Genomic DNA, 20,374 nt, shown 5'->3' with positions numbered 1-20,374 from the left:
TGCAGGGGAAAAGCGGTACTCGTAAGATTCGAAAATCCTTAGCGTAGGTAACCTACGTGTAAACTATGCAATACCCACCGTTACAAACACGTCCCTCTGAAGCAATTGAAGGTTACAAGGATGAAGCTCCCGAAACTCGGGCCTGGATTCGGACGGCCGCCCCGCTATCGGCAGTCCAACATGGCGACACTTTTCCATTAAAATCTAGCACGGTAGGTACCCAAGAACCCCACGAGATTGCAGTATCAGTTATCAGTTGAGTCAGGGTCGTCAACTATTTCCATCTCAATCAAGCGGATCAAGAAGTGTACCTTACTTGATCATTCCCATCTCTCTTATACTGCGTAATCAAGATTACATAGACACAATGGCTTCAGCTCGTCAAGTCAACATTGCCATCATCGGTAGGCAATTACCTGTACCCCAATTGCGCCACATCAGCCCAGACCGTCCAACCCCGACGTCCCTCGCTGCTAACCTTGACCTTCCCATCTTCCAGGCGCCGGTGGAGTAGGAAAGTGCTTCCTCTCCCAGCTCGAGTCGCTGGCCGCTCGCCGCCAGAACCAGAAGCTGGTGCTCACCTACATTGCCACCAGCAAGAAGGCCGTCTACAGCGACTCATACTCGCCCATCGCCCTCGACAGCGTCGTCTCGACCCTCTCCTCCTCGTCGCAGGCTCCCCTTGCCCTCCCGAAGCTCGTCGACTACCTCGCCGCCTCGGGCACCAAGACGGTCCTCGTCGACAACACCAGCTCCCAGGACATCGCCGATGCCTACCCCAGCTTCCTTCGCCGCGGCATCAGCATCGTGACGCCTAACAAGAAGGCCTTCTCGGGCTCGTACAAGTTGTGGCAGGACATCTTCGCCGCCAAGGAGGAGGGTGGTTCTTTGCTGTACCATGAGGCCTCGTGCGGTGCCGGCCTGCCCGTCATCTCCACCATCAAGGACCTGGTTGAGACGGGCGACGAGGTGACCAAGATCGAGGGCGTCTTCAGCGGCACCATGTCCTTCCTGTTCAATTCGTTCGCTCCGACATCGGGCTCGGGCGGCGGCAAGTGGTCCGCCGAGGTGGCCAAGGCCAAGGAGCTGGGCTACACGGAGCCCGACCCGCGCGATGACCTCAACGGTCTCGATGTTGCGCGCAAGCTGACCATCCTCGCTCGCTACGCTGGCCTCGAGGTCGAGTCGCCCACGTCCTTCCCCGTGCAGAGCCTGATCCCCAAGCAGCTCGAGTCGGTCGCCAGCGGCGACGAGTTCCTCGCCCGCCTGCCCGAGTTCGATGCCGAGATGGAGGAGGTCAAGGCCGAGGCGCAGAAGGAGGGCAAGGTTGTCCGCTTCGTCGGCAGCATCGACGTGGCCAGCAAGCAGGTCAAGGTCGGGCTGGAGAAGTTTGACCTCTCTCACCCCATCGCGGCCCTCAAGGGCAGTGACAACATCATTAGCTTCTACACTAAGCGGTATGGAAGCAACCCCCTCATCATCCAGGGTGCCGGCGCTGGAGGTGACGTAACCGCCATGGGCGTCACCAGCGATCTCCTCAAGGTGCTTGCTCAGCTATAAACCGGCGCTTGTCCCCAAAGCGTCCGCAGTGTAATGATCAATAGATAACGAATTTTTTTTCTCGGCTCTTGTTGCGCTGTTCTGTAAACCATTTCGTTTGATAGCACCGCTTGTTGTTACTCTTTCCATGCCTGCGCCGATGTTTCATCCATCATGGTCGCGATCTCGCTCCTTCCTGTGTGACCTTGACATCTCCACCATCCCCTCCTTTCCTCAGAACAATCGGCGTTGAATCATTCATCGCCAAGCCTGTCGTTGTGCCCTTTGTCGCCACGTCCTTGTGGGCCGAATTGCCTCCTGTCGGCGATAGCGATCCTTTGGTCGGCGAACCGATGCGCAAAGGCGTTGTAGGTAAGCTGCCACTCGGGCTAGCTGCGACGCTGCCTCCCGTCATATACTCGATGGCTTCTCGTTGCGGGTTCCTGCCGATGATGAGAAGCCTCCACATCCAAAGGGTGAAGTCGTACACGACCAATGCGATGATAGGGAGCATGGGTACCAGAGCCAGCGTTTTCTGGTTCACGACAGTCAAGATTAGCATGTGATTTGATGGCCTGCGCCCAACTCTGAGATCGGATGGAAGACGGGAGCAAACCTACAAAAATTCCAGTCAATACCTCCAAGCCGTAGCTCCACTCTGCGGGGAGCAGACTCGCTCCGGTGATCCAGCTGTACCAGCTTGCAAGTTCAGATTCGGACATTTTTGCTGGTTGGAGATGGGGGGTGGCGGAATATGTATCAGTGCTTCGGATTGGCGGTTGAATGGCAGAGGTCTTTCGTCTCTTCTACTTTCAGGTATGTTCAGAGAGCGCCGATCCGATCCGGCCAACTCTTGTTGAACAAGTTGATGATGAAACGAAGGTAACCACCAGAGTGCTGCTGTGAAGATGGACGTTGAAGAAGGTGACGTGCCGTTATAAGGAAAAAAAAAGAAAAAAAAAAAGAAGAAAAAAAAAAAAAGGTTGGAGCCCGTCCGGTCTTCTGTCCGTCGCCGTCACTGTCACCCTTTGTTACCTTAAGTTAGGAGACCAATGTCCAAAACCTGGGTCGTGCGTACGTTCTAAAGCCGAGGGACGCGGACAGCAGCCGAAATTGGAATAATGATACTTTTGATGGAGATCTTTCCTGGGTGCAGGCCGCAAGTGGATGCAGCCCTCAGAGTCTCTGAAGTATTCGTAGCTGTAGGATATATTTATATATATGTTTCTAGCTTTTGTTGTTGTTGTGGCCGTTATCGTTGCTGTCCGGGCTGAACCTCGGTCAAAGAGGCACAGCACGTCGAATTCCGTGATGGGAAGACAACTAAAGGTGGTGTAAGTGTCGGGTGGCTGCCTTGACTAATAGTTCGGGTTGGATTCGAAGCTGATCATTATCGTGACACGGCGTTTGGGGGATAAAATTGACTTCCCACCAGGAAGCCAAATCCGATGTGAGGTGAGCAGAGAGGTCAATGAGGAAGAAGTGGTAAGCTCCCTTTGTTTGTTGCAGATCAGTGATGTCGCTTGTCGGAAAAATTGAAGCCAACGAGTACCGGAAAGCGATGCGTGAAGTAGAACGCGGGGAGCAGCACATGAAGTGTCTGGAATTGTAGATAACAAATGCCGGGTATCAAGGTGTTACATCCAGGAAAAACGCAGAACGTGAATGCAGTGTAACATGAAATAAATGCAGTTGAAGGCGGGGAGGATGAGGAAGAAGGCGTGTTGGGGTTCAGTTCGTTGTTGTGATCAGAAAAGGAGATCGGCGGAGATAAGGTTTAAGTTGGGCTACAAGCTACCTGGATGTAGACAGGCACAACTCAGGGTACCCAAGGTTAAAGGCATGGAATCCATGACTGATTGGAAAGGTGGGACACCATGACAGCCAGTTTCTCAGAATAGGTTGACATTGACATTTCAGGGGCGAGGCCACCACTGGCAAACTCAACAGTCTAGCACCGCTCGATCGGGTGGAGAGGACAGTGAGTACGTGGTAGGTTCGTCCAAACAGAAAACAGTTATGACGCCCTTTTTTCCCTTCCACGTCACAGACAGACCCAGTCACAGGGGCAATACTGGACGTGCTTGACCACTTGTCTTGCGATGGATAATGCTGGGGCATTGACAATAACACCCATCATGTCGAGAGTGTAATTTACCTGCCTACCCATGTATGGTATTACTCACTGGCGTTACTAGGTATGTAAGGCTGTATTGAAAAGGAAAGGGTCCCGCAACATCCTGCTGGCGCTTACGCAGTACAGTGCGGGGCGAACAACCCCAGATTCCACGGAGATAACACGCGCTACTGATAATTGATAGAGCGTCCACTTCAGTGCTGTGACTGCTTCTATTCTCGGAAGCCTGGACCGGCACGACCTGCTCACAACTGAAACTTCCCGTCGCCTTTCTTTCACAAGGGAACGTCACTGCAGCTCGAAACTTCATCATACGCAAATCCTACCCTAGATACCAGAGCTCATAACCCTGCAACCGCATATCGGAGGAATCGAGATCGTATAGTCATTTTTATTCCAACACATTGCTTGAATCATCAACTGCACGGGCAACCTTGAAACTCACCCAACGAGGCTTCGGCTTTCCAGATCTCTGCGCATCAACACGGCGAGAAACACACAAAGTTCCGAAATAATGCCTCTGCAAGATCCGAATCTCTACGGGCAACCAGCGCCCAAGAAACAAAAGAAGGAGTTGAATCTTTCTGCTTCTCTAACCTTCTCGTCCCAGCTCAGCTCACTTCTCGCCGCGTCCTCAGCGTCATCAACATCATCACCTGCCAGCACAACAGCCACAACAGCCACAACCGGTCGTGCGCGGCCCTCTAAAGCTGGCAAGGACATCTTTTCCGGGGTGAAAAAGAAGACTAAGCCTGGCGCCAGGACCGTTAACGAGGACAGAGACGGCAAGCTGACGCTCAAAGAGCCCGTGGGCACCGAAGATGAGAAGAGGGAGCTTGAACGCGCCCGCCGGAATATGGAGCACAAGGCCCGTCTCTATGCCGCCATGCAACGTGGGGATTATATCGGCAAGGAAATCGGTCTGGTTGACTTTGATCGGAAATGGGCGGAGGAGCAGGAGAAGAAAACAGGCCACACTGGCGAGGTGTCATCTTCATCAGAGGATGAAGAGTCCGAGGAAGAAAGGGAAGAGTTGATAGAGTACACCGACGACTTTGGCCGCACCCGCCTCGTCACGCCAGCCCAAAAGGCCAAGCTGGAGCGCTCCCGCTCCTCCGCCGCCGAACTCACGCAAATGTCCGCTCGCCCTGCCGAGCCCGAGCAGCTGATCGTAGGCGATACCATCCAGACGGAAGCCTTTGCCGCCACTGTGACTGCGGATCGGTTGGAAACCATCAATGAGCTAGCCGCCAAGCGCGACAGGAGCGCGACGCCGCCTCCGCCGACCCATTATGACGCGAACTGGGAGATCCGCACCAAGGGTGTGGGATTTTTCCAGTTCAGCAAGGACGAGAAGAAGAGAGAGGAGGAAATGAGGGCGCTAGAGGAAGAACGCAAGAAGACGGAGGAGAAGAGGAGGGAGCGGGAGGAAATCTTGGAGAAGAGGAAGAGAGAGATTGAAGAGAGGAGGAAGGAGATCAAGGAGAGGAGAGCAAGAAAGATGGCGGATAACTTTTTGGAAGGGTTGGGTGAGGAGCTTCTGGGAGGAGATGCTGCTGCAGCCGGGAGTGGTGGCGGCGGACGAAAAAGGGAGAGGGAAGTGGATGTGGAGAAGAAGAAGTAAGATCGCCCCGCGGACAAGTCAGAAACGTTTTCCTACGATGAGAAACAATGATGCCCCTGTTGGTAGTTATGCTTTGAGGTGGGAGACTCGCCACACTTTTCGCTGCGACGTGTTGGTAATCGCACGGTTGATGGGTGAACAAGAAAGCATAATCGGCATCTACAAAGTCAAAGGTATGAATATAAAGCACGGAGCTATGGGAGTTCCATCACATACGACCATACCCACTGGAAAACTCGGGATCCCGTCCGCTCTCCCATAGATAAGCCAGTGAGGGCCAGACTAGTAGTTGGGTCGGTGACGACCAGCGAATCCCTGGTGTTGTATGTTTTTTTCTGCCTTTTTGCCCTTTGTCTCGGTCATTTTCTGAGTTTGTTCTTTCTCTTATCGAGCTGTGGCAGTCGTCGCCCACTCACTACCAAACCATTGTCTGTTCACTCAACTCGGCGCGCATTGTCTCTCCTGGATCTTACCTTCCGACGAGCACTCCATGAAATACCTCTAGTCATTCCCATGTATCGTGCAGTTCTCCTTATTAAGTGAATCTTAATTCTACTGTGTATCTGTTGTTGCCGTCCAGTTTCATCCTTCTTCACTTCCAACGTGTTTCCTCACCTCAGTACCAACAGAAAGAGACAACCTCGGGTTGCTACCCTTGCTCGGTTGGCCATGGCCCTTAGCTTGGTAGGGCAATTCCATGATATGAACAGGTGATTAAAATCAGTTAAATATTGGAACGAATATTACCTGAACGTAACTGAACGGAGAGATCTGCGACTTGGGCGTGAGGAGAGACTACATGGTTTTCGTAAAGAAGTTGGACATGTACCTCTAGATGATACTGAAGAATGACGAACGAATTGATGTCAACTTGCATTCTTTGCAGGGCTTCCTGACCGCCGGACACTCCCATCAGGTCGACTCCCTTGGAACTAAAAACTTTTGCCCAAACTCCAACGGCCACTCTATCAGCTCGGCGTATCCGGTTGTTTTGGGTAACCGCGTAGTGACTTCGTTTAGCCAGGCAAAGCAGACCTTTCGGCGAAATCCGAAGCGCGACCGGAAGGCGCCCAGACTCAGATCGCCCAGAGCATGTTCCATAAGAAAGAAGTGCAGAATAAGAATCTGGGCTCGGTAATTTGCCGGGTCAGTTATGGAGGCAAAGTCGGCGTTTGAAGCTCTAATCATGGGCGAGTAAAGGCTTGTTAATTCTCGGAACGCTGCAGTGCCGATGGTCAGTCAGCTTCACAGCTTGTCTGGATTCGCAAAGCACCGAAAGATAAAGAGGAGGCAAAGAAGGGGAACAAGGGGGTCGAGAGCAACACTGACCTTCAGCCGGTGACACTTTAGTCGTCTTTGCAGCGTCTTCCAACCCTTCCAATATCCTCATCTGCAATTCCCTCCCCTTTTCTTGTTTTTCTTCGACCAAGCTCAAGCCCAAGCCAAAGCCCAGACCTGAGCCCATAACCCCTTCCTCCTCCCCATCCTCATCCCCACCTCCCGTTCCCAGTATGCTGACCCTGAGTCTCCCCAAACTCGCCAAAAACCCATCAACCAACCTCTCCTGCTCCGGCTCCAACATGAACCCTTTTCTAGCCAGCTCCTCCGCCTTCGTTTTGGCCGTCATCTTCCTCATGCTATCCAAGTACCCTCTCTCCGCCAAATCCTTGAAAATCGAGTTCTCGCCCGCACCAGCAATGACGCTACACAGCCTGATCATGGACAGGAACTCGATCATGCCGTCCGGTAAGCACCTTGCCTGGAAGGCAAGGATCAAAATGGAAGCGAAGCGGGCGTCGCCTTCGGCTGGCGAAGAACAGGGCGTGCTGAGGGAGTGGTTGAGGAGGGAGATGGACTTTATTCGATGAGAGAGGGCTGCTTGGGAGCCGGAGGAGCGGGATGAGCAGAAGGAAGAGGGAGAAGAGGTGACGAGGGAGAGGTGTGAGGCGGCTAGGCCGAGCATGGCGTGGACTAGGTAGTCGTAACCATGGGATAAAGCTGCCACATTATCCCAGACACTGTGTGCTTGTACGGGGAGAGGCGGGTAAGCGGCAATTAGGAAGTGGTGGAAGAAGCGGAAGTCATCCATGGTGAATATAGGGGAGAAAGAACTGGGATTTTGTTGCAGGACCATTGCTGGTGAAGAATTGGCTAGTCGAGCTTGCTGTCCTGTTCCTGATCTAGTGACCAAACGTGACAGAGCAGACGGGTTGGGCGGTTCGGGATATTCGCAAATTAGGCCTATGCGGGTGCAGTTGTCGCACTCGGGCAGTTTCTCGGAACACTTGACTCTTCGGCGTTTGCAGGTGAAGCAACCACGTCGGGATTTGGTGTGACCTTTTCGCGGGATGGGCTTGTTACGCCGCGCAGTGACGGTTGCGGAGACGGTGGTGTCCGACGTCGACTCGCAGCCCGAACCGGAGACGGAGTCGGAGCTGGAGTAACGGGTCTGTGTATACGCATTGTTGTGCGAAGCGAGGCCGATATTAGATGGTGTGAGGAAGTGATTCTCAAGGGTATCGAAGCTGAAAGTCTGCTCAGGGAGTTCGAACCCTTCTGGCGTGTTGTTTCCAAAGTCGGTCATCTGGATATCTCCTGGCCCAGGCACGAATGTCCAAAGGTACGTAGTGAATTCCAACAGAAAACAGTGAGGCAGCCATCACCAAAACTTGGCGATCTTGTTGGGAATAAAAGCAAGTCGCTGATGGTGTGGAGGCAACCCATATTGTGCCGTCAATGGTGAAGAAGGATTTGGTGAAAAGAGGCTATGTTGATGCTGGTCTACCCAATCATGAATCATATCGTCCAGGCTAGGCAGCGTTAACCGAATAAACAGCAGCTTCTGTCAGCAAGCTACGAAGCGAGGAGGAACCGTAGGAGGGCTACAGCGAGCTGCATTTGGAGGCCATGTTTCCACGCCCAAATTCATAACTGGTGTTGATGCGTAGTTGGTGCAATCCGGATTGAGCAAGGTCAGAACTCCAGCCTGTCCCCCGCGCATTGTGTTTCTTTCAAAGATATATTCCCCGTCGGTCCTCAATAAGAAACTTCACATGCTTCCGCTTTTCCTCTCTTGACCAAGGAACGTAAGTCAATGCGGATGTTCTCAGTTGAAGATGCCTCGGCAGCTCGGAATGGAACAGGGACGGGAGCACTCAACGAATTTTAAAGTTATATAGTCTAGGACCCCTGTTACTTAGTCTGTTTAGTGCTTACCGTGCTAAGCCGCTGACAGCGTCCGTTTTAGTGGCAGCTACTGGACTGACAGTTTGAAGCTCGTGAAAATGGAGCTTTGACAGCTCCATGCTGGTTCGTTTGTTAGCGCGGTTCTTGTGGCAGGGGTCTGCAAAACCATGTGTAAAGAAAAGTAACGAAATAACCTCCTTCAAGGCAAAAAAGTTGGAGAGACTCTAAAGTCCCCGAAACGTAGAGGCACAGAGTGAGTACCAACCTAACTCTTTGCTTGACAATCGATGAGGTGGTGGTGGTTGCCTACCTACCTGTAGGTAGCAGTGAAGTCCCGTGCTAATGAACGTTCCAGCCAGAGCTTACATGCAAAGCGACGTCACACGGCGCCGCGGGGCACAAAGTGGATGGTGACGCGGGCGGTCGCCGGAAGTGAGACGAGCGGACCTCGACAACCGAATCTTGATGATGATGGCCCACGAAGATACGTGTGGCCTTGAATGTCAGCAGCATGTTCTACTGAGGTCATCTGTACAACCGTCATGTACTACTGTAAGTGTACACCCCGTAACGTTGGACAACACGGTCCACGTCCTCTCCACTCCCTAATTCCAGGTTATTGTGAACCTCTTCTACGTACATCCTCTACAGTAGTGTTTCCGTCAAGTTGTCACACAACGGCAACAACGGGAGAGACCATCCGCGACAGCCGTAGCTCTTCCTTATTTACCGTCTCGGGCACTCTGACTCGGAGCAATCAATTTCGCTTTTACTTCTTCAACCTCAACAAACCGCCTGACTCCATGTCGGTTACCGTGACACGTCTGACAGCTACCCTATTCGCAAACCCGGCCCAACAACAATCCTTGACCGTCTCCCGGTTCCGCTTTGATTGACACTTCCACAAGCCTCGGCCCGGCCCGACCTAATGACCTATCTGTATAATACCCTCGGGCAACACCTCCTCCTCCTCTAACCACTTAAATCATCACACACAACTTGACTACCATGGCGAACACAGGGCCCGGAAACGTGCCTTTGCACTTCATCCAGAAACCTCCCTTTACCGTCGAGGACCCCAATGCCCAACCGATCCCAGGCGAGACCATTCCCCGCCGACATCCCAAGGCTAAGAATGGCCTCGCGACTCGCCCTGCCCCCGGAGTCAACACCACTCTAGACCTCCTCACTAGAACCGTGGAGCTGTACGGTGATGAGCGCGCCATAGGAAGCCGCAAGCTGATCAAGCTTCACAAGGACATCAAAAAGGTCCCCAAGGTCGTTGACGGCGAGACCGTCATGGTGGACAAGGAATGGCAATGCTTTGAGCTTACTCCGTATTCGTACATCACCTATGGAGAATATTTCACCATCGTGAAGCAGATAGGCGCTGGTCTTCGCAAGCTCGGCTTGGAACCCAAGGACAAATTGCACATCTTTGCTACTACGAGGTACGCTCCCACTTTTTACCCACGCCTTTTTGCATCTGCACTTTGCTAATGCTGTCTTTATGCACACCACAGCCCCCAATGGCTCGGCATGTCGCATGCCGCCTCGTCCCAGTCTCTCACCATTGTTACCGCATACGACACCCTCGGTGAGAGCGGCGTCCAACACTCCCTTGTCCAGAGCAAGGCGAGCGCCATGTTCACCGACCCTCACCTTCTCAAGACAGCTACGAACCCGCTCAAGGAGGCTACATCCGTCAAGGTCGTCATCTACAACAACCACACTACGCAGCCCGTGTCCCAAGACAAGATTGATGCCTTCAAGGCCGAGCACCCGGACCTTACCGTGCTCTCTTTCGAAGAGCTTCGTGCTCTCGGCGAAGAGAACCCCGTCCCACTCACACCCCCCAATCCGGACGATACCTACTGCATTATGTACACCTCCGGCAGCACCGGTCCACCGAAGGGCGTTCCCGTCAGTCACGCTGGCTTTGTCGCCGCCGTAGCCGGTCTCTACGCCGTCATGGAGGAATCCGTCACCCACCGCGACCGAGTTCTCGCCTACCTGCCGCTTGCCCACATCTTCGAACTCGTCCTCGAGAACCTCGGCGTCTTCGTTGGCGGGACCCTTGGGTACTCAAATGCCCGTACCCTTTCCGACACCAGCATGCGCAACTGCCCGGGCGACATGCGCGCCTTCAAGCCCACCATCATGGTCGGCGTTCCGCAGGTTTGGGAGACCGTCAAGAAGGGCATCGAGGGCAAGGTCAACAGCGCCGGCGCCCTCACCAAGGCCCTGTTCTGGGGCGCCTACAACATCAAGTCCTTCCTTGTCTCCAATAACCTACCCGGAAAGACCATCTTTGATGATCTCGTCTTTGGCCAGGTGCGCACCATGACGGGTGGCGAGCTGCGCTTCATTGTCAACGGCGCCAGTGGTATCGCCGCCTCCACGCAGCATTTCATGTCCATGGTGGTTGCGCCCATGCTAAACGGATATGGGTAAGTGATTTTCTGTCTGTCTTGAATCAGTATTATTTCACTTTGTTAAAAACGCGCTGCTCACCATGTCAAAAACAGCCTAACCGAGACCTGCGGCAACGGCGCCCTCGGCTCCCCCATGCAATGGACCTCCAACGCCATCGGCGCCATGCCCGCCGCCGTGGAAATGAAACTCGTCTCCCTCCCCGAACTCAACTATCACACCGACACGGTTCCGCCCCAGGGAGAAATCCTCTTCCGTGGCGCCTGCGTCATAAAAGAGTACTACGAAAACCCCGAAGAAACCGCCAAGGCCATCACCCCCGACGGGTGGTTCAAATCCGGCGACATTGGCGAGATCGACGCCAACGGCCATTTGCGGGTAATCGACCGCGTCAAGAACCTCGTCAAGCTCCAGGGCGGCGAGTACATTGCCCTGGAGAAACTCGAGGCTGTGTATAGAGGAGCCGTGTTTGTGCATAACATTATGGTGCATGGTGACAATAGTGCCCCGAGGCCGATCGCGGTGGTGGTACCTAATGAGAAAGCGTTGGCAGAGAAAGCAGAGGAGTTGGGACTAGGCGCGGAAGCGCCGGGTGAGATGCACAGGAATAGGAAGTTGAGGGATGCGGTGCTGAAGGAGTTGCAGAGTGTGGGAAGGAGGGCTGGGTTAAGTGGAATGGAGACGGTGGCGGGGGTGGTGTTGGTTGATGATGAGTGGACGCCGGCGAATGTGAGTCCCTTTCTTTCTTGGTCCCTGTTGAAAGAATTTGTGGCGAAGGTGATGCTAACAGATTTTCATGATAGGGTTTTGTTACTGCTACGCAAAAGATTAATAGGAGAGCGGTGAAGGAAAGGTACTCGAAGGAGATTTCGGATTGTCTTGATGGGAAATAACCTAGTAGCCTCGCCCGAGCATTGTTTGAGAGGGGTCGGCTAGGAGATGAGAAGGAGTATTTGTAATGACACCTTGCAAAGGGAAAGAAGAGGAGGCCAGAAGACACTCATCCTAGGCACTATGGTAAGGTCAAGCGGATGCGACAAACTAGCATTGTTTGGCATTCATTCATTAGGAGGGAAGAAGAAAAGGGGACTGAGATAGGATACCCTACATGTTTACGCCAGCATTAGGTAGTTTTGCATCGTTGTGCTTTCTCAAGAAGTCAGTTAGTATTATATCCTTATACCCGCCTTTCTGTTCACTGTCTTTCATCTTTGAGTGTTATGCAGTTGGTAAACACAAAGAAACAGGGGTATTGTGCGCGTCTATCATAAACTAATAAAACCAACGAGGTTTTTGTAGAGGAAGAAAAAAAGGAAAAATACACAGTGATGCTGTTGTTCGTGATTACCAGTTACCAACTGAACCTAAACATACTGTAGACAGTAATATCTGGTTTAGGCAGTTGGGTTGGGCGTAAGATGGCTCCAAGACACACTACCATCTGCTGCCACCGTAACCACTACCGTCATAGTCATAATCTCCCCCTCCCCTTCCTTGTCCTCCATACCCCCCTCCGGCATATCGTCCGTTTTCTCCGTTTCCTCCTCCATTGTTGTGGGGTATCTGATTCTGCCTCATGTCCATGATCCTTTCTCCTCGCTCGATGTCCTCGTTCCATCCGTTATTGTTGTGGTAGTTGCTATTATTGTTGTTACTATTGATGGTGTTGTTACTTTGGTTGTAGTCATTGACGTTATCGTTGTTGTAATTGTTGTAGCTCGGTTGATAGCTCGATTGATAGCTCGGTTGGTAGCTCGGTTGGCTGAAATAGTCCTCATCCTCATCCTGCTTTTGGTGCTGCTGCTGCTGCTGCTGTTGCGGTTGTTGCGGTTGTTGTTGATGCTGAAGGAAAGGAGGAGCAGTGGCCGTCCTTGCTATCGGTCTGATATCACCATCACTACTGTTGCTGTCTAAAGCAATGGGAGCTGTGTTGGTCCGCATAAAGGCGTTGCCGAAGGTGGTGGGGCCGAAAAAATCTTCGCCGTCGTTGTCGACTTCGCGGTCAGAAGAGGCGGGCTGCTGGCGCTGTTGCTGGTCCTGAGAGAGAGCGCGGTTGATGCCGAAGTAATCGTCCTCTTCATCTTCCTCCTGCTGCTGCTGTGCCGTAGCGCGGCTGTTGCTGGCGCTGCTCTCTGGCCTGACATCATTATCGCTGTTACCACCGAGGTGATCACTGGAAGCAGCATCGTTACTTGCTTGTCGAGCAAGGGTGTTGTTGGCCAAGTAATCCTCACGGCTGGCGGGAGTTGGGGTAGCAGCGCCGCTATCGTTGCTGGCTTGCCTGGCATGAGCAGTAGTAGTCTCCGGATCTCGACGAGAAGAATCAGTAGATGCAACGCTGCCGACACTACCTTGCCTCTGGTGAGAACTGCTGCTACTGCTGACGGAAGAAGCCACGCTTCCTTTCCTGCTGCTGCTTGTGCTATTACTGCCAGCACCAGCAGCCTTGGAAACACTACCGGCGCTTCCTTGCCTAGAGTGCGACCCGCTACTCTTGGTTTCCTGAGTAGCAGCACCACTACTGCCCTGGCTGCTTACGCTTCCAGTTCTCGTCTTGGGAGGAGCATCCGTCCTCCTCGAGCTAGGCGAGCCGTCCATCATGTACTCGAGATAATCTGAGGTGACACTTCCTGCTCTGGCGGGGGGCAGCTGTTCACTCGAGATTTCGACCGGTAATTCAGCTGGTAGTTCAGCCACACTACTCAGAGAACTCTTGCTAGGTTTCTGCTGATGGTGATAGTAGGGCTGCCCCTCCGGCGGAGCGGTCATGGTCCTCTGGGGAATGTACGGTTGGTATCCGGATTGCGTCTGTGGTGGTGGAGCGCTTCCCAGCCTTGGAGGCATCTGTGAGTTGTTCTGCGCTGGATACCCATAGCCATCGTGCCCGTAGTTGTCATGGCCATTACCATTATACATATAACCTTGTTGTCCGTAATTGTCCTGTCCATAAATATCCTGGCCGTAACCACCACCGTAGCCATCCTGATCGTACCCGTTCGACATGTGGCCACTAAAACCACCATAGGGGTTGTTGGTTTGAGGTACTTGGTTACCTGCCGAGAAGTTGTCGTGTTGACTTTGGTTTCCGACGTTACCGGTATACGCACGCTCGATCGGTCTCGGCTCGACGCCCCTGTAGTTGTTGTTAGAATAGCTCATCGGAGGAGCAGTCGGCGCCCTAGCGGGTAGCTGGAAAGCGGGCATCGTTGCGGTTGAGTAAGTCGCGGGACTATCAGTGTAGCCAGGTCCAAACGTAGAATTTGGCTGTTGCATTGAAGGCCCAAAATCATTCCTTGGAGGGGCTGTTCCAGCCCTAGGAGGAGGTGGCTGTTGCATGCCAGGTCTAAAATTGTTCTGAGGTGGAACTGTTCCAGCCCTAGGAGGCTCAAAGTCCGCTTGGGACTGGGGTCCAGCACTCGTGTTAGACAGCCCAGTCGCAGCCCGGGTAAGAGGACGAGGCTGATTCGGATGGAACTGCGACTGAGGCCCAGGGCCCATGTTGGACATGCCAGTCGCAGCTCTTGTAAGTGGCCGTGGCTGAAAGCTCGGTTGCTGTGAAGGCACAGAACTGACGTGGGATATCCCAGTGGCCGTTCTAATAGGGGGACGAGGTTGAAAGTTTGACTGCGACGATGCAGCATCGTAGTTAGAAAGCCCAGTAGCAGCCCTACCAAGGGGACGCGGTTCGAAGTTCGACTGCGACGCAGTTCCATAGCTGCTCTGTGAAAGCATAGTTGCTGTTCTTGTCGGTGGGATATTATATATATCGATCTTGGGAACAGTAGGAGCATCATTGGCGCGCTGCCTAGCGGGCTCGGCAGCTGCCCCGATGAGTGACGTACTGGAGGCGCCAGAGAATTGCGTCGCAAAGGTTCCTGCACGGGATGGCGGCATCGGTCGCTTTTCGATCGACCCAAGCTCGTAGCCTCCCGGAGTAGAGGGTCGAGAGGTGTAGGCCGGAAGTGTAGCCATCGTATCTTGCCTGCTGAGCGATGGCATTTCGGGCAACTTCTCGGTTCTGCTTTCAATGCTAGCGCCGACATTTGGTAGTGTCGCCTTCATCGTCATAGGCCTATCCTCGCCCTTCTTCTTGGCCGCTTTCATTTGCGCCTTCTTCCTCTTTTCTTCCTCCTCGGCCATTGCCGCGTTGATCTTGGCCGACACAATCTGCTTTAAGCGCTTGTTGACCTTGCGCTCGCAGAATCCAGTCAAGCCGCCGTCCGCACGAGGGATATAACACCACAAGAAGAAGACGAAGAGAACCCCGGAAAGCAGCAATTGTAAGAATGAGAAGATCCAGATGAGCAGTGTAAAGCACATGCCGGATAGAGTAGCAGCTTGGCGGTAATCGTTCTCAGCAAAAGCCTCGATTTTTCTGAAGAAATCCATCATTGAGGTTCCAAAGTCCTGCCCATCTACTCTGAGGTTACTGTTGTAAAAAGAGTATAGGGTGAATGCATTAACAACCTGTCGAGGTCCAGAACAGAAAAGGACACGGATCCATGCTAATAGGCACATTGATGAGTATGATTTGGGTCAACGGCAAAAAAAGGGTGAGGGGTGATGAGGGAGGCTTACATTGGAAGTTGAAGTAGCAGAACAGTGCAATATACTCAGCGCCCTTTTTACTCTCGGTCAACGCGGCGAAAACCAGGAATCGCTTCCATCCTTTTCCGCCAAAAATCCGCAAACTCTCGAGTTTCGCGGCCAGGTGATCAAGGAAGGATTCGGCGACACTTCCGCTGCGCATAGCTCGGTTGGCACGAATATGCTCGTATATGAGGTTGACCGCGGAAAGGATAATGCAGATGGTGAAAATCCACTTTGATACGACGATAGGAATGAGTGAGGTTGGTTGAACCTGAGAAGACCATTTCTGGAAAGCCAAAAGTTGAACCATGGTGAAAATATCGACGACGTAGACGGCGCACGAGATGAAGATGGAAACCCATAGGTAAGCGTACGCTAAAGGGGTGAAGACTGATGTGGATTTGAAGTCATTAAGACTCTTGATGGAGGTTAGTAGATGCAAGAGACCATCGATTGGCTTCTGGGTAAGGGAGGCTCACGATAAAATCCCACTTTTGTTCCGGTTGGACAGTCACCTTTCGCCGGAACAAATCAAAAAACCCCATCTTGTCAACAAGTTGAGGGGCAAGTAGAGCTGCCCAAAAGAAGTCCTAGTCGGGCGAGAGTAAAGAAAGAAGACTTAGGTCAATCGACACAGTCGATACCAATTGAGATAAACTCGAAAAGAGTAAAGAAGATAATGAGTGGAATGCTCCCGGACCCGCCGTCGGCACAAGTCGTCCCTCGTCCAGCGATGGTATTGACTGTGCCTACCTCTGTGAAGGGGTAAGACACTCCAGATTCGTGACGTCGATGAAGGTATCGACGACGACGATGAACTTGGAGGGGGGAAAAGAAGAGAAAGGATAATCGATGTAAAGATAGAAGAAGAAGAAGAAGGAAGAAGGAGAAGAAGCAGTTGGTTGGTGAATGAGTGGGTCGTTTCCTTCGCTGTGTGGAGGAACCGTCGAGCCCTATTCCCACTGGAGTCGCATTGCCGCAGATGGTTCAGAATGGTTGTGGAAGCGCCGCCGAGGATTTGCGTGCGTCTGCGGATTGGAATCGGGAAGGTTCAGCCTGCATGCGGGCGGCAAGCAAGCAAGCAAGCGAGCGAGCAATTCAAATGTCCGACTTATTCGATGATTGACTGACTGTGTACTCGTTGGCTCGTTCGCGGGGTGCAGACTGCGGAGGGCGTGCGCAGAGGACGGGGACGGGGCCAGCGATTGGCAAAGTGATGGGCAGTGATGAGCCCGGATCGACAGGTTGAGTTTCGAGGATTGGAGAAGGGACCGTGGGTCACGGCGACCGGATTGACGTTTGATCGCCAGGTCAAAAGTGGGCTTGCGTGCTTGCGACGTCGCAAGTTATGGTCGACCCGATTGCTATTGTGGTCGAGGTGGTTCAACTGGGAGACGGGATGAAAGTCAAGTGAAGGACTTCAGTGGTGGCTGATGTTGTTGATTGCTATTGTAGGCGACTCGCTGGCTTCGAGTCCCAAGAGAGACAGACGGAAATAAAATGAGAGACTGGGCAAATCCCTTTGCGCGTATCCAGATGAAACACCTTCTACGATTGGAACGAACATGAAGGAACGTGGTATGTAAGGGAATGCCAGGGGAGGGCCGCCGAACAGAGCAGGAAAGACACATAAAAGTCCCGGGCAGAAAGATTGGTGAGAAGGGATCAAGTGAAATGGGAGCGAGGAGATGCCCAGAGAAGAGTGGCCGAAGATGAGATTCTGCGGATGGACCGCAAGCAAGGGTCTCGTCTCATTTTTGCACACCCAGTCGCCAGGAACGCCAGGAACGTCAGGTACCAAGACGAAAGGGGCCAGTGCGAGGCCGAGGCGGCGTTGATGTGCACGCCAAGGGAATGGCTTGGGTCATGTAACCCCGAGCCAACCGTGACCCCGAGCCACTGCACTAAGGTAGGTACCGTCTGACTCTGAGGTTCAACCCCTGCATCATCGAATTCGGTGTCCAGCTGTGGGGAAGCACGTTGCCATTGATGGGGTTACACAATAATACATACGTTGAATATCCTCTTGAATGTTCAATATCCTGTACCTAGCCCTGGCTAGTGCAGACACCAGATTCGCTTTACTAGTGTACCACTAGCTGATAGTAGTGGTTGGCTCATGACATCCAAGACCTTCGAGCTTCCCCCACCCCTTGTGTGTAAGCTCCGAAGTGTGACACGGCGTCATCTTCCAACCAAATCTCTTGAGCGAGGATGACCCAGATCCGGGTACAACCCAATAACAATGCCTGTGTGACGGGTTTTCAGATAGGAAACTACACATATTCACAACAAGAGTTGGGTTGAGCGAACGATAAGACCGCAACATCTACTGACGAAACGGATGAAGTTACCTCTGGTGTATTCCCGCCGCGTGGCATGTTGTACACGTTCGTCAGGGCTAGGGTCGCCAAATATGCCAGCCCATTGAGTAGGTAGGTACTTGATTTTTTTCGTAGTTATCCCCTTCACTTAGTCCTTGGCCGAGCATTTCAAGCGGAATGACTGAATTGTAATTCCGAGTGGAATAAAAATTGCCGCGGATAAGGATCAACTCTTGGAGGAATGATCATGTGGTTGTGGCTTGTCTCAGGCTCTTCTTTGGCGTTGCTGTCGGCCCAAGCCAATGGCAAAACAGCCACAAAGTCCTTGCCATAACCGCGCGCTTCCAAATTGGAAGAATGCCACAGATATGCCGCTATCCGGTATAAGCGCGACCATCTTGGCGCGAAAATACCGAAATGATGCCGGCCGTCATCTTGAATATGGGGAAACGGGGTATCGTATTACGGTTCGGTTCCCTTCGGAAAATTGATGTCGTTCATTTGGGCTTTAGATCATCTTTGTTTCGTGCGTTTGAACATCGTCTTCCACTTGACCGACCTTCGTCAATGGGCATGGCATGCAACTGTAAAGAGGCACCGCTTACGTCTTCTTGTCCGTCCCAAAGCCTGCCAGACTTTCTTCACATGTTAATACAGACAGATGGTGTACACTAGATTTTTCATACACTAGCCAGCTTCCCCTTTCCGCCCCAGAAGCTTCACTGGCTGAAACAAACTCAGTTTGCGGGAGCGAAGCCAGCAGCAGCCGTAGCATAAAATTGGCTGCCTGTTCTTTTCCCAGTCCAGCCCTCCCTGGCTTCGCCCCTTCATTCGTTTATTTCTTTCATTCAGCACACACTTACCCCTCTTGCTTCATTGTCGCTCCACCTCACCTCACCTCTTGCTGCGCTGCATCTTTCCACCCTTGCCTCCGGGAAGAGCCTTGCCGCCGCGGCCCGCCATGACAGGCACGGCATGCAGAGCCTCAGCAGCGCCAGATTCCAGGTACTGCTTGACAACATCAGCGCCATCCACCAATGCGCCTTGGACAACCTTCTCAGCATCCTTCAAAAGGGCCTGTTGTCTGGCGGCTTCAAGCTCCTTCTTGCGCTCCTCCGTGAGGAGCCACTCCTTGGGGAACGAAATCTTCTTGGTGAACGTGTGGTGACGGGTATCAAGAGGGATGTCCTCGAAGGTATCCTTGGGATCCTATAGTAGTAGTAGAGGGGTTACATTAGCAACTGTATTGGGATGACCATACCCCAAAAAAAGGAGAAAAAAAAATAAAAAAAATAAAAATAAAAGGAAGGCGGAATGCAAACAGTACCTTGGCAGCAGCAATCATCTTCTCAATCAAATCGCCAAGATAGCGCTTGTTCTGGGCCTGGTGCTCAAACTTCTCGCAGCTCATCTTGATAATATCCTTTTCGGGGTTGTAACGGGGTCCGGCCAGCTTCATAAGCTTGCGCTGCTGAACCTCGCTAAGGTCTCGGAGATCCTTGGGGCAGAACTCAACCACAACCTTCCTGTCGGCGGGGTGGAATTCGCCCATGTATGTGGTGTAGCGGAAGCGCAAGACCTCCTCGCTCGTCGGCGGCACGAACGGCTTGGCGTACTTGGACAGCAGCGGCATCTCCCAGACAGCGATGCGCGCATACTCGCGGAACTCTCGGTGCTCCTCCAGCTTGCCGTGACCCAAACTCATAATGTCGTTCTCGTGGAAGTCGTCTTCGCCGTCCTCGTTGGTGATGAGATCCGTGTCCTTCTCCTCCTCGTACCAGAAAGTGGATCTCCTGGGCATGACCACCCTTCTTAGCGGCGCCGCCGCCTGCTCAATGTCTCTGATCATGGTCGACCACCCCCTCTTGAGATCGTCGGGCGTCTGTTCCCACGAGGTGAGGGCGCGCTCGTAGCGCTCGCGCTCCCAGTCCTGAAGGTCATCCGACCTCAGCTTTTCGGACAGAAATTCGCCGGGGTTGTAGGGGCGGGTGAATTCGAGCTTGGCGTCATCTTCCCTCTTTGGTACGGGGACGCCTTCACATCGTGTCGCAGTGGCGGAGAGGGCCCGGCGCTGGAGGGCGGCGATGCGGAGATTGGATGTTTGTGTTGGGCGACTGCATGTCCGGAGACCGAGCCGGAGCGCATTGGCGGAGGAAGCCATCCCGGGGGGTCGTCGTTTGTGGTGTCCGGACGGAGGAGGGGCGACCGTGACGCAGCTTGGTGTGTGGGAATCTGGCGCGCGGGGGGAGTCGGGATCGGGGCTCGATAGCAAAGGGCGACCGAGCAACAACTCGGGACGGAGACACGGGCGCTCGGGCGCCGGGCTTCTCGCAATCGCGCCCAGAGCTATCCAAAAAATTTGGGCTCAGCCTCAATTGCGGGCGGGCAGCATAGCCGGAGGGGTCCGGAGGGGAGCGTAAGCCACAGAAAGACAGCGCTGAAGAGAGGTACCCCGCCACAATTTAACAACTGTAGCTTCCCCAGTTTCAAGAGACCTCGCTACAAGTACCTTCTCCCTCGCGACCCACCAGCAATAAGTGT

General features: G+C 53.1%; 7 protein-coding genes and 1 non-coding gene across 8 annotated transcripts; 4 read left to right on the top strand and 4 right to left on the bottom strand.

The window, feature by feature from the left end:
- The first annotated feature begins 206 nt into the window (after positions 1-206).
- Positions 207-1,710, top strand: NCU03935 (homoserine dehydrogenase). The gene is made up of 2 exons (XM_952481.2): positions 207-404; positions 500-1,710. Exons 1-2 carry the CDS (start codon positions 368-370, stop codon positions 1,558-1,560), a joined length of 1,098 nt encoding a protein of 365 aa, XP_957574.1. The 5' UTR covers positions 207-367; the 3' UTR covers positions 1,561-1,710.
- Positions 1,618-2,517, bottom strand: NCU03934 (hypothetical protein). Its single transcript, XM_952480.2, has 2 exons — positions 2,160-2,517; positions 1,618-2,074 (listed from the first exon to the last, which is right to left on the bottom strand). Exons 1-2 carry the CDS (start codon positions 2,259-2,261, stop codon positions 1,712-1,714), a joined length of 465 nt encoding a protein of 154 aa, XP_957573.1. The 5' UTR covers positions 2,262-2,517; the 3' UTR covers positions 1,618-1,711.
- Positions 2,518-3,921: 1,404 nt separating this feature from the next.
- On the top strand, positions 3,922-5,750 carry NCU03932 (hypothetical protein). Its single transcript, XM_952478.2, has one exon. The coding sequence runs from the start codon at positions 4,191-4,193 to the stop codon at positions 5,298-5,300; it is 1,110 nt and encodes a 369-aa protein (XP_957571.1). The 5' UTR covers positions 3,922-4,190; the 3' UTR covers positions 5,301-5,750.
- ada-5 (all development altered-5) lies at positions 5,222-8,387 on the bottom strand. The gene is made up of 2 exons (XM_952477.3): positions 6,630-8,387; positions 5,222-6,520 (listed from the first exon to the last, which is right to left on the bottom strand). Exons 1-2 carry the CDS (start codon positions 7,882-7,884, stop codon positions 6,213-6,215), a joined length of 1,563 nt encoding a protein of 520 aa, XP_957570.2. The 5' UTR covers positions 7,885-8,387; the 3' UTR covers positions 5,222-6,212.
- Positions 5,515-5,630, top strand: NCU15687. Its single transcript, XR_897979.1, has one exon. It is a non-coding gene; the product is annotated as a 5S ribosomal RNA (ribosomal RNA).
- Positions 8,388-8,896: 509 nt separating the features above from the next.
- On the top strand, positions 8,897-12,112 carry NCU03929 (acyl-CoA synthetase). The gene is made up of 4 exons (XM_952475.3): positions 8,897-9,937; positions 10,010-10,936; positions 11,015-11,648; positions 11,723-12,112. The coding sequence occupies exons 1-4, from the start codon at positions 9,495-9,497 to the stop codon at positions 11,810-11,812; spliced, it is 2,094 nt and encodes a 697-aa protein (XP_957568.1). The 5' UTR covers positions 8,897-9,494; the 3' UTR covers positions 11,813-12,112.
- On the bottom strand, positions 12,070-17,258 carry NCU03928 (hypothetical protein). Its single transcript, XM_952474.3, has 3 exons — positions 15,989-17,258; positions 15,498-15,927; positions 12,070-15,424 (listed from the first exon to the last, which is right to left on the bottom strand). The coding sequence occupies exons 1-3, from the start codon at positions 16,052-16,054 to the stop codon at positions 12,354-12,356; spliced, it is 3,567 nt and encodes a 1,188-aa protein (XP_957567.3). The 5' UTR covers positions 16,055-17,258; the 3' UTR covers positions 12,070-12,353.
- A 1,055-nt stretch (positions 17,259-18,313) lies between these two features.
- On the bottom strand, positions 18,314-20,165 carry NCU03926 (37S ribosomal protein Rsm24). Its single transcript, XM_952472.3, has 2 exons — positions 19,161-20,165; positions 18,314-19,042 (listed from the first exon to the last, which is right to left on the bottom strand). The coding sequence occupies exons 1-2, from the start codon at positions 19,992-19,994 to the stop codon at positions 18,728-18,730; spliced, it is 1,149 nt and encodes a 382-aa protein (XP_957565.3). The 5' UTR covers positions 19,995-20,165; the 3' UTR covers positions 18,314-18,727.
- Positions 20,166-20,374: the final 209 nt, after the last annotated feature.

Source organism: Neurospora crassa, linkage group VI, assembly GCF_000182925.2.
Source record: "Neurospora crassa OR74A linkage group VI, whole genome shotgun sequence".
NCBI lineage: Eukaryota > Fungi > Ascomycota > Sordariomycetes > Sordariales > Sordariaceae > Neurospora > Neurospora crassa.
This window is presented reverse-complemented; position numbering and strand designations above follow the sequence as displayed.

What these genes read in the sequence shown, in the direction of transcription:
- NCU03935 (XM_952481.2), top strand. Translation starts at nt 368, where the DNA reads ATGGCTTCAGCTCGTCAAGTCAACATTGCCATCATCG. An exon ending in AGTCAACATTGCCATCATCG is followed by an intron (nt 405 to 499) that starts GTAGGCAATTAC and finishes CCCATCTTCCAG; the next exon opens with GCGCCGGTGGAGTAGGAAAG.
- NCU03934 (XM_952480.2), bottom strand. Translation starts at nt 2,261, where the DNA reads ATGTCCGAATCTGAACTTGCAAGCTGGTACAGCTGGATCACCGGAGCG. An exon ending in AGGTATTGACTGGAATTTTT is followed by an intron (nt 2,075 to 2,159) that starts GTAGGTTTGCTC and finishes GTCGTGAACCAG; the next exon opens with AAAACGCTGGCTCTGGTACC.
- NCU03926 (XM_952472.3), bottom strand. Translation starts at nt 19,994, where the DNA reads ATGGCTTCCTCCGCCAATGCGCTCCGGCTCGGTCTCCGGACATGCAGT. An exon ending in AGATGATTGCTGCTGCCAAG is followed by an intron (nt 19,043 to 19,160) that starts GTACTGTTTGCA and finishes CTACTACTATAG; the next exon opens with GATCCCAAGGATACCTTCGA.
- NCU03932 (XM_952478.2), top strand. Translation starts at nt 4,191, where the DNA reads ATGCCTCTGCAAGATCCGAATCTCTACGGGCAACCAGCGCCCAAGAAA.
- ada-5 (XM_952477.3), bottom strand. Translation starts at nt 7,884, where the DNA reads ATGACCGACTTTGGAAACAACACGCCAGAAGGGTTCGAACTCCCTGAG. An exon ending in TAAAGTGTCACCGGCTGAAG is followed by an intron (nt 6,521 to 6,629) that starts GTCAGTGTTGCT and finishes TCGGCACTGCAG; the next exon opens with CGTTCCGAGAATTAACAAGC.
- NCU03929 (XM_952475.3), top strand. Translation starts at nt 9,495, where the DNA reads ATGGCGAACACAGGGCCCGGAAACGTGCCTTTGCACTTCATCCAGAAA. An exon ending in CACATCTTTGCTACTACGAG is followed by an intron (nt 9,938 to 10,009) that starts GTACGCTCCCAC and finishes TGCACACCACAG; the next exon opens with CCCCCAATGGCTCGGCATGT. An exon ending in CCCATGCTAAACGGATATGG is followed by an intron (nt 10,937 to 11,014) that starts GTAAGTGATTTT and finishes TGTCAAAAACAG; the next exon opens with CCTAACCGAGACCTGCGGCA.
- NCU03928 (XM_952474.3), bottom strand. Translation starts at nt 16,054, where the DNA reads ATGGGGTTTTTTGATTTGTTCCGGCGAAAGGTGACTGTCCAACCGGAA. An exon ending in AACAAAAGTGGGATTTTATC is followed by an intron (nt 15,928 to 15,988) that starts GTGAGCCTCCCT and finishes ACCTCCATCAAG; the next exon opens with AGTCTTAATGACTTCAAATC. An exon ending in CTGCTACTTCAACTTCCAAT is followed by an intron (nt 15,425 to 15,497) that starts GTAAGCCTCCCT and finishes TGTGCCTATTAG; the next exon opens with CATGGATCCGTGTCCTTTTC.